General features: G+C 40.6%; 1 protein-coding gene across 9 annotated transcripts in view; it reads left to right on the top strand.

Annotated features, from left to right (window-relative positions):
• The window catches only part of LOC137194605 (partitioning defective 3 homolog), a 252,364-nt gene that overhangs the window by 183,710 nt on the left and 49,372 nt on the right, over window positions 1-19,282 (top strand). For all 9 annotated transcript variants that reach the window (XM_067606669.1, XM_067606668.1, XM_067606664.1 and 6 more), the window contains 2 exons: window positions 4,484-4,612; window positions 11,990-12,271. In XM_067606669.1, coding sequence (XP_067462770.1) covers window positions 4,484-4,612; window positions 11,990-12,271 — 411 coding nt within the window. The remainder of the gene's footprint in view (window positions 1-4,483; window positions 4,613-11,989; window positions 12,272-19,282) is intronic.

The following is a 19,282-nucleotide window of genomic DNA, read 5'->3' as shown; positions in this document are numbered from 1 at the left end:
CCCTATGACACTGTTATGCTCATTACACACCTGAAAAAGAAAAATATTTCTGGTTGGATGAAAAGTGGAGAGACAACTTTGCTGTTCATACACCATTTCTACACAGGAGAGTTAGCGTGAGCAGCACGTTAGCTTAGCAGCTTCAACGCTCAGTCTAACCGTATTAAACCGAGGTCACTTGCCTTTTAGCAATGCTCAGAGCACAACACACTATCACTGTAGCTATGCGGGTAAAAATGGACAAAAATAGACTTGAAGTGTAAAAATTTTCTTCAGACTCAGGTTAACTTTGACTCAGCTATGTCTTTAGCTGAATGCTAATATTAGCATGTTAACATACACGTTGTTCTGGCAGTATTCTTGTGTTGGTCGCATTAGACTGAGTCAGATAATTACTAAAGTTATTGGGATTCCAGTAGTATATATAGTGAACCTATATGAATGTATGTATAGTAAATATTTCTCTCTGGAGCAAAGTATTAGTTGTCAACTTCAATCCACATCCAGGCTGCTAACGTGGTTAAACACACTCCACTTAGTTTTTATTGTATGTCTACAGAGTTGTGGAACATTTAAAGGGTTTTTGTTACATAGGAAGGTGAGCCGATTGCAGAATAATACAGAAATGCCATCGTTTTATTCAATAACATGTCTTGACAAGATGGCAAACTAAGTTAGTAACTTTCCCCCAGCAATGATTTAGCAATGCTAAGTGTCACATCTATCAAACTGAGGAGGGAATTAAGACCAAAATTTCTGGATTATCACAGACATCCTTGACATTTTCAAGGATGCAGTCGTGCTGTGAGCATATTGTAGTGGCATTCAGTCTTCACTTTATCCTAAATTTGCTACTTGACATCTCAGCTTTATTGACATTTCAGTGGTGTTGCATATCCAATATGCCACCACAATATATACACACACACACACAACTAACACACACAGAGACTTCTTGTCACTTTTTGTGCAGTTAAAAGGATTAGCGGTGACACATGGGTGGTCTGCTGTATTGAATCATTTGAATCCCTGACATTTTGAAGTTGTCTTTTCTAACCACGGAAACCCGTCAGAGCCATTTTATCGATGGCGTCGGGCTCACAAGACGAGTAGGGCCTAACTGTGCCTGGAATATAAGATCATTAAATGCCCCGGTGTCATGGTTAATACTCTGTCTCCTCTTCAAAGTTTTCCTGTCCAGTCATAAATCTCGGTGTGTGTGTTTGTATGTGTGTGTGTGTGTGTGACAAGGAGAGTTCGGCTGTGTTTTTTTTTTTAAGAGTCTGTTAATGAAAGTTAGTGGTGTGGAGAGAGAAAGTGTCAACCGCCGCTCACCGTGATAGATTGCTCCTGCTCTTAGCATTAACAGCATACCGTCATTCTGAGCATTTCAAACGGCCGTAGTTGAATTAATCAGGTAATGGACCCTACTCTCCAGGTCCCCCCCTCCTCTCCCCCCCTCCCCTCCAACTGCAGTTTCTCTTCCTCATTCACATCTCTAGGTTTTCTTCAGTTTGTTGTTTACACTCCACAGCATCAGCATCTGTCGTCTTTTGAATGTTTCCGCTTGTCATGGCATTCCAGGGATATCAGAAGAAGATGAGTGGTAATTAACACTATTACACAAGTCTTACTATGAGAAGTTTTTTTTCTGATAGAAACTAGCAGCCATTTTTAATTTTAAAGAGAACAATTTTATGTGTACTTAGGAGAGATATTGCGCCTTTGCCATTGCATATTGCAATCTCCCGCGGGCCACCGTAGATTTATTTAATATAAGCATGAATTTTAATCAAAACCACATGCCATTTCAACTTGACATTATATGTGGAACGCAATGGTGACCAAATATACTATTATTACTATAATATTTCCTTTTTAATACCATGGGACTTTTTTTTATTTTCCTCCTGAGTGTCAGGGTAATATTTTGTGCAGGATAATTTAGTTTTGATGGATTATTTTAAATATTTTAGGGCATTTTTTTGCCAGACTGTAGAGAGGTGACAGGAAATAAGTAAAGAGGGAGAGAAGGGGGGACAACATTCAACAAAAGTCCCCAACCAGACTCGAACCGAGGGCGTTGCGATCACATGGTCATAAAGCAGAGTGTATTTTCTTGAAGAATTCTTCTTTAAAGGCTGTTTTTAAGCTATTACTTAAAATGACAAGGTTTATTTATTGAACTAGTCATTTCGTTAGTGAATAAACTTCACCCAGTCTGACAAATCACTAGCACATGCGATTATGGGAAAAAAAACAGATTCAGCAGTAGCTATCTAATCGATCATATTGTTTTGAGAGCCACACATGGTGTTCAACAAAAAGACCAGATGCTAAACCTCTGGGCAGCATCTGTGCGCTGCGTATACTGACTGTTGGTTACCTACTGATGAGAAAGTGATGCAGGACGTGTTCTGCTGGAGCTTTTGGGCTTCAGTCCACTAGTTCATCAGAACGCTGCAAAACTAAAGAATTTGAAGTCAGGAATATCTCAACACTTACAGATTAAATCCAGACTCACAGAGGGCATATAACTGATTTTACTGCTTTATTCTGTGGATTCTGTCTGTCCTGAATGACTCACAGCGGATCTGTCCGTATACACAGTGCACTATATCTTCCACCTCATTCATGAGCTAGGTGAAGACCGTCTACAGTTTTCTCCACAGCGGGTCCGACTGTCGTGAAAGCTTAACTGGATTCTGCTTTTTCGAAATTTTCCCAGATGATAAACCAGAGCACAAACTAGGAAGGAACAGTTTCCAGGTCATGGAAGAAATCCAAAATCGTTTATGATAGTTGTGGGAAAAGTCTCGGAACATTAAGGTTATACTGTGGGAACTCTTGTTACTTGTGTGGTCTTTCTTGTTTTCTTGCTTTTTCTCTCTCTCTCTTGTTAATACAGTGTCATATTTGTGTCATTCTCACACACACACACACACACACACACACAGACGAATCATCTCTTCACCTTTAATTTGTTCACTGTTTTCATCCCGTTACATTCCTTTTCCATGATTTCTGTTTTGTCTACGCACAGAATTGCGCAAACCTTTTTAGACTCATTTAATTTTTTTAGTCTCTTTATTGTTTTCTCTCATTCATTCACTCTTTCCCTCACCTCTTTTTTTTTCCATTCAGTGTTATTTTCTTTTTCCTGTTTAGTTTCTCAGTGTCTCACAGACTCCTACACGCTCACACCACTGGGTTTTTTTTTCTCTACAGATTCACTCGCTTTTGTTTTGTTCTTTCTTCCTGTTGTTTCTTTCATTGATCTGCTGTATTTCCCTGCTTTAAATTCTAATGCTTTCCATGTACACACACACACACACACACACACACACATTCACAAACTCATTTCTCAGTGTGTCTTCTTCTCCTCCTTTTCAGTCAATTTACACTCTTTCTCTTTAATTCTTAAACACACTCATATCCCACTTTTGGGGTTTTTTCTTTGCTTTGCTTTTGATCCTGTGACTTTTCTCTTGCCTTCATTTTCTTTTTATCTCTCTATTTTATTTTATTTTATTTTATTTTTTTTACCTTACTCCATCTCTTTACACACACACACACACACACACACACACACACACACACCTCTTGAGGATTTCTTTGTATTCTTCACCGTAGCTTAGTTTTCAGTCTTAATGTTTCATTCATTGAGTTTCTTGTGATTTTTTTTTTTTTCCTCTCTTGTTCACTGGTGTTCTGTCTCTTTCATTAAAACACACACACACACACACACACACACACACACCTCTTTGGTTTCTCTCAGCGTTGTCTCTTTAGAAGTCATAGATATTCTCTGCGGACCAATTTCCCTGTGAATAATCACGGAGGTTCATTGTGGAAGCGAGCGCGGTGCCAAAGTCATTTCTTCAACTGGCTGCAGCTTTATACTGAGTCAATCAAGCTGAAATATCTCTGCAATGGCTCCTATTTCGTTAAGCGTCACTCCCTCCCTATGAATATAATTACAGTGATGGGCTGCGACTACGCCCTCTTCATTTACGACTCCCCGAGCTTTAAACGAGCCGAATTGGGTTTGAACTTGTAAGAAATACATTTCAAATGGTTCGTTTTTAGAGCTTGATAGACTGTTAAGTCATACCTGCTTGGGTGTTTATTGTGAACACAGACAACATTTTCAGTCTGAGCGGTGAACTTTTAGTCACTGTCAAAGTTGAGGGAGGCAGCGGTTTGAAGAAATGTCACTTTTTTGTCAATCAGTCTATCTGCTGTCTGTAAATGAATGTCTTAGTTTCTAAATGTCTTAAAGTTTTCCTTGAAATTGTTCCGTGACCTCTGAGTTTTTCCATCTGCTTTGACCCATTTCTACAACCTGAGATACAATTGATCCGCTCATGTAATTTTCACAACTACACCAGTGACTCATGAAGAATAAGAAATGGGTTGAACAACTACAAACAAGAAAAAAACTAAAACACTACACTTGTCTGTTATTTTTTGTGTGTTCCAGGTTTGGGAAGCACCGTAAGGACGAGCGGCCGGGTGAAAAAATGGATCGTAAAGGTTCCAGCAAGTGGAGGCCAGAGGAGACGCAGGTTTCAGAGGAAGAGACGATGAAGATGAGGATGGAGCAGGAGAGGTGAGGTCTTCATGATGTAACTATTAAATCTTGTGTTTCTGCTCAGTGCTGCTGTAGTAGTAAAGGTCTTTTGTCTCTGGTCTGCCACGCTAGGATCCAATATCAAAAAGGGAAGATTTGTCATAACCTTGCAGCTCCACTGAGCTGTATGAATCAAAGTAAACCAAATACTCCTGTTATCTCTCCTGGGGATCGCTCACAGTGCTTTTTTAAGCTGGAAAAAACAAAAACATTTAGTAGTCTTGATCATAGCTACACAAGTGTAAATCCAAATTAAAGCTTCTACGTTTGCTCCCCTCCTTTGGCTTTTTCATCCCTCCGTCTATCTGCTCATTGAGGTTAAAATGGTAAAGCTAGTGAAGTGCAAAATTAATTTTGGTTGTGGCCTGTAGGTTCTATATTACTGCTCCCTGCTTTGATAAACACATCTAGTGTTTGTTTTTTCCAATATCAGTTAATGTACACTATATGGCCAAAAGTATGTGGACAGTCGAACCTTTCAACCACTTTGTGATTTTTGAACATGTCATTCCAAAACTATGGGCATTAATCAGCAGCTAGAACCGCCTCTGATCTCATGGGAACGCTTTTTACAAGAGTTTAGAACCTGGCTGTAGGAATTTGCTCCCATTCAGCTACAAGAGCATTAGAGAGGTCAGCCAGTAATTTTAGGAGATGAGGCCTGGCTTGGAGTCAGCGTTACAGTTCATCCCGAAGGTATTTGATGGAGTCAAGGTTAGGACTCTGTGCAGGCCAGTCAGGCTTTTCTACGTCAAACTTAAACAGAACATTTCTTCACGGACCTCATTTTATGCGTCCGTTCAAAGTCAGGTTAAAAGAAACAAGGGAGTTCCCCAAGCTAATGCCACATTTAAAGAATTCCCTTAAATGGAAATAAGGGGCCTATCCCAAACCATGAAAACAGCCCCAGACCAAAAGTATTCATAACTATGTGGACACGGAAATTGACATGTACTTTGTAAATAAACTTTTTGTTTAATGGTTAAAAAAGCTATAAAATTGTTCAAAAAAAGAAGTAGATGTTTAGAGAACCCGTCATTTCTGAGTCTTTTACTGTTACCGGATGGATTCCCAAAACCAAAGAGCCCCTAGACATCGAGTCTCTTTCTCACTGCAATTCTCTCTCTTAACCAAACTAAATGTCAGATGGGCACTGTGCCAGTTTTTTGGGGCGGCGGTTTATAAATGCCAAGGCCGTTACAGCCCTGCCAGCTAATTAATTCCCGTGCTCTTGGTGTAGGGGCAGCAGTCATTACTTGTCACAATTGCTCGTTATGAAAATTTGGTTTGTAATTCTTTCTTTAAGCCCACGGAGCAGATAGTCCAATAATATGATAATAGCCAAGTCTTTATTTTTTAATTGGCTTAAGGTTATCGCAAATGCCATGTCAGAAGATGTGGTGGTTACACTGGATATCTTTAAATGTCCTGTATGGTCCCTTTTTATATGTTAATCCAATCTCATTTCATGTCCTTAAAGGTTGAAGTCCCTTGCTTTTATTATCGTGATGGACCACTGAAACCCATTCAGGAGTGCTTTTCATTATTTCAAACATTACTGGCACACAGGTGTCAGAGATAACATTCACCCTTTTCTTCGTTCATACAACACATTTTGCAGATTTACAGTGTCTTCAGAAGGCACAACTTCGCTAGATTTCGTTTAATCGTTTGTGGTACATTACATTTTCTTTGTCGTTATAGGGAATGTAGGATTATTTATTGACAATAAAAGCACTACAAAATGTAAAAAAAAAAATGGATTGAATGCTTTCTGAAACCACTACATGTTGTTTAATACTATTTGTAACAGATACAGATACTAGTAGTGGTGGATGTAGAGGCAATATTTCCACCTGTTTTTCCATATTTCATACTCGGGCCAGGGCCTCTGCAAACGCTGAGCAGTGGGTGGGTCAATTACTTTTTACATCTATTTGTACATTTCTCTGTAAAAGTGTAATGGTTTTGCTCTGCAGAGTGCTCTGGGCAAAAAAAGAGCCGAGAGATGCGTATCAAGCCAAATGGAGTTAAGTGCTCCGTACATCCGCAGAACAGGTACTGTCCTGGGATCGTCTAACAGTAGCTCTTAACTCAATACATTCATTATTTTGTGCAGCATTGAGTGTTTGACTCCAGTCCGACCAAGCCAACCCCCCCATCCCTAAGCACCTGAAAAGCACAGGTACACTCCTTGTTTGTTACTTAACCATTAGCTGAGAAACATTGATAACGACGGAAAGATCCCACTGAAGATTTGGAGGACTGTGGATGCTTCGGTGTTAAGCAACGATCCAGTTAGGCTGTGTTTCAACCAAACCGAGGATGAGCCGGGAGCCTCGGCACCTCGCTGCAGAGCGCCTATCGATTGGCCGCTGCCAGAGGCTACGATTAATCCAGCTGTGATTGACTAGATGGATGGATTTCCTCACAGGTTTAAGTCTCAAGTCCCAGAGGACTCCAACCCAAAGCCAGGCAAACAAATCTAGATAGATAGTTCAGATGGTACACTGATGTTTGCCTGGGAAAATGTGTGGTCATTTGTAGACCAGATAAGAAGCCACATACATATGAAAATAGTTACTTAACGTCAGCTGTAATGTATATTATCAGGTGTTTTTGGCCTGATTCAGACAGGGTTTGGCATTAATTAGAAACATTCACACCAATTCAAGCACTAAGGGGTGCACCAGTGCTGTTTTTTTGACTGTATAAATAAAATGAAGTTTTGCTACATTACCAAAATTGAAGCAATGGCCAATACTGATGAATTTCAGGTTGACGGATTACTGAAAATATAGGTTTAAACCATTCAGTGAGAGACATTACTGATGATTTTCCTCTAGTTACAAGAACTAGAACCCTTTCCGGTATGAAAAAAGGAAAAACATACTGTAGTTTTTCTTTGTATAATGAAACATAGTAGACACTACAAGAACTAAACATTTCTGCTTGACAACCTTGCTTTTAGGGGTGCAACGGATCACAAAACTCACGGTTCGGATCATAAAAAAAGGGGGAGACAAATAAACTTTGCTTTCCATATATTCTGTAAAACACTTAAAGCCCATGGTCTTAAATGAAAACAACATTCAAAGATGTCCAATGTTTAAATAAAATCTTAAAATATATAAAATATTCAAAGCTCAATTGTTAAATTAAATTACTATATGAAGCATGATACCTTCTTCTTTTAAACATGGTAGTGAATGAAACAACAGCCTTTGTTCACATCATCAAAACTTGTTAACTTACAAACATGAACACATGAACACAGGGAGATCCGGATCATGGATTAACTACAATCTGTTCCACCCCTTTTTTCTGTTTTGGCAGAGCAATTTGTACATTAGAGACTTTGTCAGTTAGTCTATGACGTAGTCTATGTCTAACGAGGCAGTGGTCATATGGCCAAAAGGTTACAAGTTCAATCTTATACAACAGAAGTTCTTCAAAACTGGCTAAAGCTACATGTCGCCATATCATAAAACATTTCTAGATATCCATGTTATCAATCCAAAAGGAATGTTTAAACAGCGATCTTATCCTGCTGGACCTTCTCCCTTCATGTATTTCCTACCTTTCATCGTGATCTATCACTTATGTCAGCATTACCGCTAAGATGAAGGTTTATTACACAGCGAGCACAATGGTACATAATGGACCATTGTTCTGGCTTGATGTGGTAGAAAGGTCACTCGTCAAACACATTTCTTCAGCCATAATGTCCCATCCTGCTATTTCTATACCCCTTTATCTGCTGCCCTCCCCCTTCTTGTTCTGCTATGCACTCTTTTTGTTCAACCTCTGACTCGTTTCGTACCTCTCTCATTGCTTTTTTTTTTTTTATCATTTACCCTTCATGCTGAGAGTGTTTCCATCTCTCATCAAGGCTAGTCCTTACCCAAATATTTTGGGACTGCGAGGGTAATGATTAGGCCAAGTGTGGTTTTCCTTCCTGTCTCATTTCAATCAACGTAATTGTATTTGTGAAACATTTTTAGCAACGTTTCCCTTAAGTGCTTGTCAAGTTGACGTAGATAGAGGCTAAAAGGAACAGTCCGCTGAACACTCACTCCCTGCAGGCTTTAAGGGAAGCTCTGAAAAGTTCATTTACTTCCACTCATAATGTTGTTTTCCCCTCTAATATGACAGCTTTCAATCATCACTATCACAGTCGGCTGTTTGCTTTTGTTGCAGGCAACTGTGTCTGCTGATGTGAATGACAAATGTTGTGACGGCTAACCGTGCTAATGATGAATGAAAAGGTGTTTATTAGTTGATATTTTGGTTTGGATAATATCTGTTTAGGGCAGCAGAGAAGTGGAGTACACTGTAGGAATAGTTTGGGAATGGCCTACTTATTGAATTATTTATTGGAGTATTCCTTTAATATTGATTTATCCCAATTTCTCTATTGGTTTTGATATTTATGATTAACAATGTTATCATTTTGGATTACAGGTAGTATTAAAAGCTCTATGAGTGCAGAATAAATTAGCTGATTGATCGATTAGTCAATCAACTGAAAATTTTTGTTAATCGATTGACATTTATCAAGCAAAAATTGCTGCTTTTCTCTATTTTATACCATTATAAATTGAAAAACTTGTTGGTTGAGTCATCTGAAGATATTACATTACGGCTGTGGGAAATTTTGATGGTCATTTTTAACATTTTTATAGACTAAACAATTCAATTAAGCAATAAAATAACAGATAAATGAATGAGAATAATCATTAGTCACATCTCTCTAAAAAGCCAAAAGCTCTCTCTGTACTCGGAGCACTTACTCTCTCTTGCAGACCTGTTTCCACTCACAAATGGAGGTCGCAGTCTTTTGCCCTTTTTCAATTATTCAGCTTTTAAGAAATGAGATTGTGTCCTTTCTCACACACCTCGACTGGTTCAAAGCTGCATCCTTCCTCACTCAGAAACTGGCCCCATTGACCTGTCCAGTGCCTCGTTATGGAAGGGTGGGGCGGGGGGGGGGGCGCACGGAGAAGGCCAGGCGCTGGATTGGTATGTCTGGCCTTATCTTATCAGCCACAGCGCTTGTGTATACAATCAGTAGCTGCTCCCACTTCTGCTGCTGCTGCTGCTGCTGCTGCTGCTGCTGCTTTCTGTGATGGAAAACACTGTTTTTCCTCTGGGTTTAAAGATAGATCCCTCAAGGGCCTTGCTTCCTTCTGCGCTATTAGATAATTGCTGATTCTACAAATAGTGCATACACAGCATGCAAGTCCACAAGCTTTCATCTGACAACGGAGTAAGTTGTTGGAATACGTTTTTGCTAAAAAGATTGTTACCCCTGTCCAAATTCAGTAGGGAGCTTTTAAAAGCCATCAAATGCATTACCAGCCCCGTTTTTAGTAGTATTTCCACCCATATCCGCCCCTTTTTTTTTAAAAAATCCACAATGTGTGCCCTCCTATGGGGAAGCCCTCCTTATGAGATTTATTGTTTCATTATGCACAGCATGCAAATTTTCTGGAGGAAGCGTTTCAGATTTTAACCCGCCGAGTGTTCAGTGAAGTCGCACCCCCTACCTTGTCACCACTGCGCCTGTCCCATTCGCTTTCCCACTGCCATTAAAAAGGGGCCTGGAGAAAAGAGAGCGGTATGATAATTGCTAGTTGTAAAGCTCTGATAATTTGGCAAGGCTGTAATTACGGGGCAGCGCGATAGGTAGTCCCCCTGCTGTAGAAAATGGTGTTGCCAGTTATTCACAAGATAATGGCCTAAAGAGAACGAGCGAATATGTGATTTCTCTGTGTTTGAGTTGTTCTGTGTGTGAGACAGAGAGGTGTCAGAGGTGTGTGTGTGTGTGTGTGTTCGACAGAGATAGAAAGAGAAAAGGACAGTAGCTATACATTAGCGCCACTCCGTGAATACAAAGAGCTGTGGGGGCGAGAACCTATTATTCATTGTTTATGTTATTTTTTCAGTAGGAGAAAAAGCATAAATAATAGACTACACATATCCTCTCTCTGGTCTGTAATGGAAAGTTCAAAAGGTACAATAAACAATCACTTGCAGATGTTGCAAGTGGCACGTCTGGTGTTTTGTTAACGTGACACCTGAGATTTACAGCGTCAATTCAAGGCTTTAGCAACATAAAGGTTTTACCTGACAAAGTGGAAACTAGTACGGCGGCGGTCTGTTTCCCACAGAGTGATTTTAACTATGATTCATAAAGAATTTCACTGCCATTCATATCTGGCACGGCTCTAAATATGTCTTTTGTTCTGCCTGTATCATGACTGTGTGCGGTTTATGTCACAGTTTTATGTGCTGTATAGTGATTTGGTGAGTTAGTTAATGAGCAGTGTTCTGTGCAAAACTGTTTCTTATAGTGTGACTTTACAAGTAATTGTTTGACATGGTCAGTGGCCAAAGACAGCTAGACATATCAGCTAATTTACAGTTTTTTCAGTGCTCATGTTCACTAACTAACATGGTGCATTTGCAGTTTTGGAAGGTCAGCAAACCGCCTTCTTTAGGAAGGTGATTTAGATATAAACTAAGTCACTCAGTCTTTTTATATTATGGCAGAAACATGTTTACTGTATTATAATATAGTATGTATGATTATATTGTTGATAAAACAGTTGTGGGAATGTCTGTTTATGATTCTCCAGTGAATTAAATACCTTACAATAGCGCCTTAGTGGCCCAATGCCAACAGATAGAGATAATAGACGACAACATATCAACATATCTCACAATATATCTTGTTGTAACACCCAACTCTACAGCCCACAGCCTGTAGTCTGGACTTGAGTGGTAAGTATTTTACCTATCTGTAGATTGTAACTGAATGCATTCATATCACCTACATCCTCAGTTAGAGAACCTCTCGAATGTCACTTTGGTTCTTTGTCTCCAGTAAGTGAGACTGAATTTTAACAAACAAGACTATTTCTGCCCTAGAAATATTTGTTAAAAATACAACCCTGTTCTTCTATGACCCGTTTTATGGTCGGTCGATATGGTTAGGAGTGTCGTCCAAAAGTTAATGTACTATAAATATGTAATTCATTTCCTGGACAGTTGTTTTGGTTTGGTTTGCAAGATAAAATAATGTTAATGACATATTTGTCAAAAGTAACAGAATAAGGAAAAGGGCGTTTTTGCAGTTTTTGACATATAAATACAACAGTAACACATGGATGAATTTGTCGAGACGATATCCAACATAACAACATTAAAACTAGCCTAAAGAATGCAGAACCACTTCCAAAACTACATAGAGTTTTAACTACACAGAACCACACTCGTGACTTGAAATAAAAATTAGTTCCAGCACAGTTTGATTTGAAGTATCAACATGTCCTTCATCATCTTCACCATCAGGATCCAGGCCAAGACCAGGGAGCTGAGGGAGCGCCAAGCCAGGGAACGGGACTATGCCGAGATCCTGGACATAAGCCGCTCGCCGGAGAAGGCGTCCGAAGACGAGCACCCGTACGCCGGCATCAACCCCCTGAACAGCTCCGTGGACAGCGGACACAGCCGGCCCCACAGCCCCCGCGACGATTACCCGCACCTCCATCCGCACCACCAGCACCAGCACTCCGATTCCCTCTACACCCAAGTCAGCAAGGCCCGCAATGACCGGCCTCCGTCTGCAGATAGGTAAGGCCGGGTTTCTTGTTTTGTTTTAATTTTGTTATGTTGCGTTTTATGTTGTGGGACTTTTCCCCTTGATTCCAATCTCCTTCGGGTGCCATTTCCGTTCAGGCCGGGTGACAGGCTGCCATTCGTGGTTCAGCGACCCTTTTTTACCTCCAATCCCAAAGCCCAACCCGGTCATGGTATTTCAGTAAAAGGTCTGTCCAGGCCTGATTCTGCCTTCACATTCCCAACTCTCGTAACTCTGAGGCAGCATTATTGCCCGGACACTGGCTGGCTATCACACCTGGAGGAGAAAATAATCATAGCAACAGAAGGCAGGCGGTAAATGTCAGCTCGCCGACTGCTAGACACAATGTGCTGTTCTCGTGAGGGTGGGGTGGGGGGGGGGGGGGGGGGATTACTCAGGGGAGGGAGAGACTGAATGGAAACCTTTGAATATCCGTCTCTCTTTCTGTCTCCCTTGACCTTTCTACCTCTCTTTTATTTCTTTCTTGCTCTTGTTGTTTTCACCTTGTTGCCACCTTTTAGTTGCATTTCTCCCATTTCCCCCCCATTAACATGAAATATTCTTCTCGAGCTACCGTCAGCTCAGACCTTCTGCGTCCATGATCGACAGCCGTCACTCAGTTTAAAATAATCAACCCAGACCTGGCGTGAAGATCCTCTTCCTCTGTGCCTCTGCTTTGTATTCATACACAGCAGCAAAGTGGAGTTATGAAACTTATAACCCAAAGCAAAGGCCACTGCAGTGACAGCTGGCCAATTGAAAACCCCCAGAATGTTCTTAAAGCTTGCATCTTGTCAGCAGCAGCAGCAGCAGCAGCAGCAACAGCAGCAGCACCGCAGTGTGTGACTGTGCCGAGCTGCTGCTTCTCCTCTATCCTCCTCCGATCAATGAATGGAGAGATTCGTGGCCTTAAGATGGATTTTGGGGGGAAACTGGAAGCTATTCGAGGAGAGTCTGCAGCATAACAGAAACATAGGCAGTGCAGGCGAGTACAGCTGGAGCTGAATGAATGAGTTTGTCTTAGTCGTGCTTTTCGTGTATCCCCAGATGGCCCCAGCAGCCTGTGTGTACTTCAAGAACGCTGTAGCTCGTATTGATTCATAATTCATCGCGCTGCCGTTGTCGCTGTTTTTTTTTCCTTTTTCTTTCAAGTCCCTGCTGTAGTGCTGCGTGATGGTATGCAGATGCACAGCAGAAGATAATATACTATATATCCTATTTAATTAGATGAGGGAATTCACTTTTGATTTAGGCTCTAATCATAGTCTTATTAAAGTTTACAACCTTTTCACTCATTGACTACCAAAGCAATATGTACTTCCCCCACAGCGAATTTATTATATTATTATATTTTATCTTGGGGGTGAACATGGGGGCCATCCCCCCCTTAAGGCCACAACAACATTAGCATTAACAACAAGTTAAGGTAGTGAGTTTAAGTGTTAAAATCATTCATAAAGGAACTTGTTTCTGTTAAATATCCTAGTAAATGGAATATTTGGCAAGTTTTGAACCTTTTGGTTGGACAATACAAGCAATTTGAAGATGTCATCTTGGGTTATGGGAGCCTGTAACGGACATTTTTGCCTTTTTTTTTTCATTTATAGATTAAATGATAAATCAGTAAGTCTGATAATAACAAATACATGAATCCACAGTAAAATAAGCCCTTAAATGGATAACCACAACTATACAACTTAATTAGTTTGGCAAGAAAACTTTGCATCCAAGCCTCTGGTTAACTTCTCCTCTAGCTTTCAAAGACATAATTCTTCTATTTTATTTCATTTTGTTTCATCACAGAGAGATGAAGGTGGAATAAAACTGGACTTATCAAGTCAAATCAGCAGCAGGTCTCATTTAAATTTGATGGGCTTGTGAACTTAAGAGCACAAAACGTGTTCAAATGCTTTATGCTTGAAGAAATAATGTTCCTTACATGATTTCAGCCGTTATACATGACTGTAGTTCTTACTGTATGTCCTCACAGCTAATCAGGCTGCTTCACACTTCGCTCTTTTCAGGGGGGGTTTTGATTACAGCAGCGTAGATGCCAGAAACACAAACTCCTTAAAGATATTGTGTTTCGTTCCCAGATTCCCAATCGTAAGAAAAATATACCTCCTGAGAGAACCAGAGTTTCCTGTTTCCTGTCTGCCCCCCCCCCCGACCCCCCTACTGAACAGGAAGTGAATTAGACTCTGCCATGTCAAGCGTAGGAGCGAGGGAGGCTCACACAACGGTGGGAGTGTTTGTTATTATGGGATTCGAATGGCAGCGCGGACTGATATCAGAGCTTAAGCATTGTGGAGATTTTGATCAAAGCAATAACATGGCAAATGTTTTTTTTTTTTTCTGCTACACTAACACTTCTCTTTTTAAAATGGAAGGTATACCATGATAAGTAAAATATCAACAGTTTTAGATTACAATTGAGTCAGCTTATAACGTCGCTGTGTGCTGGATTTGACTTTCTCACTGTTCAAATCAGGAAATATTTAAATAGCTGAATCTGTGGTGGGTTATTGTTTCGGTTCGTTGAAGAGAAGCGGATTGATTTCTGAACATTTTCAATATTTTATGCCCATTTTATGCCCTAAATCCAGCATGATGTGGCTTTTTCTTAAATGTCAGCGTGGTATATTAGTGTTTGTACAGTCCTTTTGTTGCTGCTGCAATGATGTGATTGTCACAAGATCATGACTCAGAATCAGACGGGGTCAAAGATGATACAAATTCATGTTCAGACAAACGTTGTTCAAACATTATTTCAGATTTTAGCGGAGATCCGCTAAAGGGGGCAGTCACCCCTGGTAACCAATCTTAATATGGGAACAATGCGAAACCGCAAATGGCTTTATAGCTTTAACAATAAAATCCTGAAATCAATCGAACGTGTAAGTGGGGAGCTACTGGAGTGCGGCTAAAATCGGGAGTGATGCTTTCATATTTCCTGCATGCATTTAAAAGCCTTGCGGTTGCATTTTATAGCACTTTGTAAATGGTGTACAGAGTTTGGCTGAGACAGGATTATAATGCATCACAATAGTCAGTATGAGGCCCATTTCAAGCATTTACTGTGCATGTCCAAAACATGGTATGCATCACAACTGATTTATATCTTCAGTCTCTCTTAAAAATAATAAGAAATGAGAATTAAGTGCCTCAAAAAAATACACAACCTTTCTGCTTTTACTGCTGCCACTGCAACCACCACTGCTGCTGATAATGATGATCTTCCTGAAGCATGTTATCCAAACATCGTGCCGGCCAGGAGGAAATTCAGTTCCTAACCCTAGCACTGTCACTTCCTCACACAACCCACTGAACAACCGGACTAAAAAAATTTTTCTCCAACGTCCAAACGAGAATACCAGAATCACACTCGCCCCAGTAGAAGTCTCTCTCAATCCCTCCCGGGGGCTGTAAAACGTACAATTGCCTTTCTTAGCACCGCAGCGCCTCGGCAAGTCCGAGGGGGAAAGAGGAGGAAAAAAAAAAAAAAAAGACAACATGCAGCTGTATAAATATCCAGTGGAATTCATTTTTAATTGCCTCTTTTTTCCTTCAAACATAACGCTGTCAAAAAATTTCAATTTAACTGTAGAGGTTTAAAAACAAAAACAACTAAAAGAGGCGAGCAGGAGCTTCAGAAGCCTTTGGGAACAGTCTGCCCGTTTCCTTTGCTGTAAGGAGCATGACTGGTGAGGGCTCGTAGGCTCGAGCGGTCCGCTGCAACGAGCCTGAAACAACATTTAGCTTTTTTTTTTCCGAGAGTCCGCTTTGTAACATTTGCTTTGAGGATTAGATGTGTTTCTTAGATGTTTCCTATTTACGTTCGGAGCTACATATCGAACAAGACAGTAAATTGAAAAGTCGTACGTGTTTATCCGGTAGCACATAATGTTTTTTAGTTGTGTGACACCGTGGTTTTATTGTGTAGGTGGTACGGTGTAGTATCGGGTTGGGAACATTTCTCCTTTTTTAAGTTTTTCTTTTTTTGGCTCTCAACCAAATTGCATAACCTTGCTGCTGGGACAGTGCTGCTCTCTCTTTTCTCCCTTCTCAACATGCCAAGCAAAATATTGTCCAAAGCTCAGTGTTTTTATCTCCCCGAATGTTTTTCTACTATTACAGCTAACAAAATATTTCACACTGCCATCCTAGAGTGTAGGTTGGCATCTGGTAACATTTGTCATCATGTTATTTTTCCTAAATAGCCTTTGAACCGTAAATTATGAAGTATGAAAAGAAAACATCCAGTGATGTCTGGCCAGCTCAGTAACACCTTTCTTTGGCGTTTACTGTAAATTAACAAGCCGAATTCATTAAAAAACATATTGCAGAAGCTTTATTAGCTCTCAACAATCGCCGTATCACACTCCATCCCTGTTGTACGAGTGTAAGTGCGCACGGAGCCAAGTGAATTAGCCACCATTGTTTTATTCCCCTCCCAACTTAGAAGGCAGCAGTGAATGCTGGGAAGGCTCTGAGGGATTTGGTGTGATTTGATTCTCCGCCTTTCCCGAGGAGGCAGCGCTCTTATTGAATCGGCTCCATTACATTTCATCTCCACCGGGGGAATAAGGGGCCTCAGAGGGAGCGAACGCGGTCGTGTTGTATCACAAACACACCAGAAACAGCGAAGCAGACAAACAAACAGACAGCAGTCGCCTTGCAGCTTTTCACAGGCTGATAAGGTGTGTGTGTGTGTGTATATATGCCTGTGTGCATGCATTTACACTTGACTTCATGTATGCTGTGTGCTCACATTGTTTAATAGAGTGTGTCTGTGCTGGTGTCGGTGCCGTTCTCCGCTATGTTTAGATGCAGGTGCTTTTGTTCATGTGCACATGAGTATTTGCTGGAAATGTGGAAGAGTGAGAGTGACAAGTCAAAGGTGTGTGTGTGAGCCACAGATAGAGAGGAGGTGGCAGGTATGCAGCTTCACACTGTGAATACAAAAGCTCCCGCCTGCTGTAAGATTCTGTTAGGATTCCTGTTGATGGTGGTCAAAACCACGGCTGGATTAACCAGTGAAGCGGCCCTGCAGCAAAAATGAGCCGTGTGCTCATGTTGACCCACCGTTCCTCCCTCTTTTCTGTGCATTGTGTATTGTATCCTCTTGCCTGACTACACATGGCAGTTTCATTATATTTTGCCCACAGCCCCTGAAACCGACCAGCACTCCTTTGCTGCAACGAAACCTGTATGTTTGTGTGTATATATATATATTAAATGACTAGCTGTTGAGTATAAGGGCTCCAAATGCAGCAGCTGTTTTCATAAAACATGCACTGATAAACCCACTGAACACTACCTGCACAGCACCGAGTGGCAGGAAGACACAGTTAGCAGCTAGCTAGTAGAACACAGTGGAATATTTAGCAAGTTAAAAAGGTTTTTAACGTCCATTCATGGACTTTCATACATCAGACGACCAGATGTACAACTCCAAATGATTGTTACTGTTGCTTTGAGTCTTCTAGATGTTTAAAGGCAATTGTTTGCCAACACATGTTGGCCATGTTCCACTGGCTCCAAATGACCCAAAAAAATCAATCAATGGCTTTAATGGCCTCATCATTTCAGTTTATGTTGTGCTTTAGTGGTAAATATCACCAAACAAATTTGCAATTCATCAGATTACCACAAATTGTCTGTTTGGTAATCAAGCCTCAGTGGAAACATAACATAAAGAGTGTGTGTGTGGTCCCAGAGAGTTTGGATTTTCTGCATTTTTTAAGCACTTATGAGTTCATTTAAAGCACACTATTCTTTCATTTAATCTGGGGGCAAACATGCAACTAATCCAACATTCCTGTCAATTCAGGGGCCTCTTAGACTCCTGACAGGAGCCCCAGTTTGGCACCAAATACATATTATACAAAGACTAAAATAGACTCTCAAACACAATAGTATGAAAAACCCTTCACAAGCTCCAAAACACACGAAGAAGAGAGATTTAAAAGATGTAAGCTTTTGTTGATTCTACAAACTTGTGGCCAAACAGTAGGTGCCACTATTCTACATTGTATGATGAGACCAACAGATGAAAAAAAAAAAAAAAGCCTTTCTCACTCATTATCCACCATAATCCATTTACCAACACACATTCCTGTTGTTCCTCCCTGATTCCCATGTCTCTGTAATCCTACTCATCTGACCTTAAAGTGTTCCTCGATCTGTTCCTCTTTCTCTGTTTTCACATCAACAAGCCGTTTACCTCACTGAATGATTTAACAGGTTATTATGTCACAGTTACTCTTGTGCAAAGGTTAATTTTCATGATGTAATCTGATTCCAGCGGAGCATCCGTTCCCCTTTAGAGCTACACCGGCTATTCTTAAGATGTTGCTGTGCAAAATTTTGTTGAAACCAACCGAATCATCTTTCACATTTTTCCTATTTTCAAAAATTTTTCCCTCCAGTCACACAGTCGAAAACTTGAGATTTGTTTTGTATTTTTCTGTGTGGCTCAAAGTCTGACAAATTCAATTTTAAAGCCAAGTACATAAAGTAAAAATATTCAGCTGGAAAACTGCGCGGAAAAGTGGTTTACTTGTTCTCTGCCATCGGCTTCTTTCTGCCAGACTAACCTGGGGTTGGAAAAACTCGCAGCTGTGACTTTTCCCCTCTTAACAACCATTTAAGACCTGAGAAAAAAAATTAAGCTTGGTCACATCTTTCCGCGCCTCAGCTGCTCTACTTTTTTGGCTCGTCATGTGCGAATAGACCCACAGACGAGAGATGTTGGCTTTCACTGCTATGCGGAATATGAATGTGTTTTCTCACCACTCACTGAGCGGTACAGGATGTCTTACTACAGCTTGGGGAACATCTCTGCTTGAGGGTCATCACGACTGCCTGAAATTGTCACTCTGAAGCCCGATGATGAGAACACAGACAGAATTTTGATTAGCTGCCTCTAAATTTGGCCCTCGAGTGAAAGACATCTACATAACACAGGCATAGTTGAACTTTTGCACCTGAGAAAACTCAGT

This window comes from Thunnus thynnus, chromosome 12, assembly GCF_963924715.1.
Source record: "Thunnus thynnus chromosome 12, fThuThy2.1, whole genome shotgun sequence".
NCBI classification, from domain to species: Eukaryota; Metazoa; Chordata; class Actinopteri; order Scombriformes; family Scombridae; genus Thunnus; species Thunnus thynnus.
Note: the sequence above shows the minus strand (reverse complement) of the source record. Positions and strands in the feature narration are given on the sequence as shown.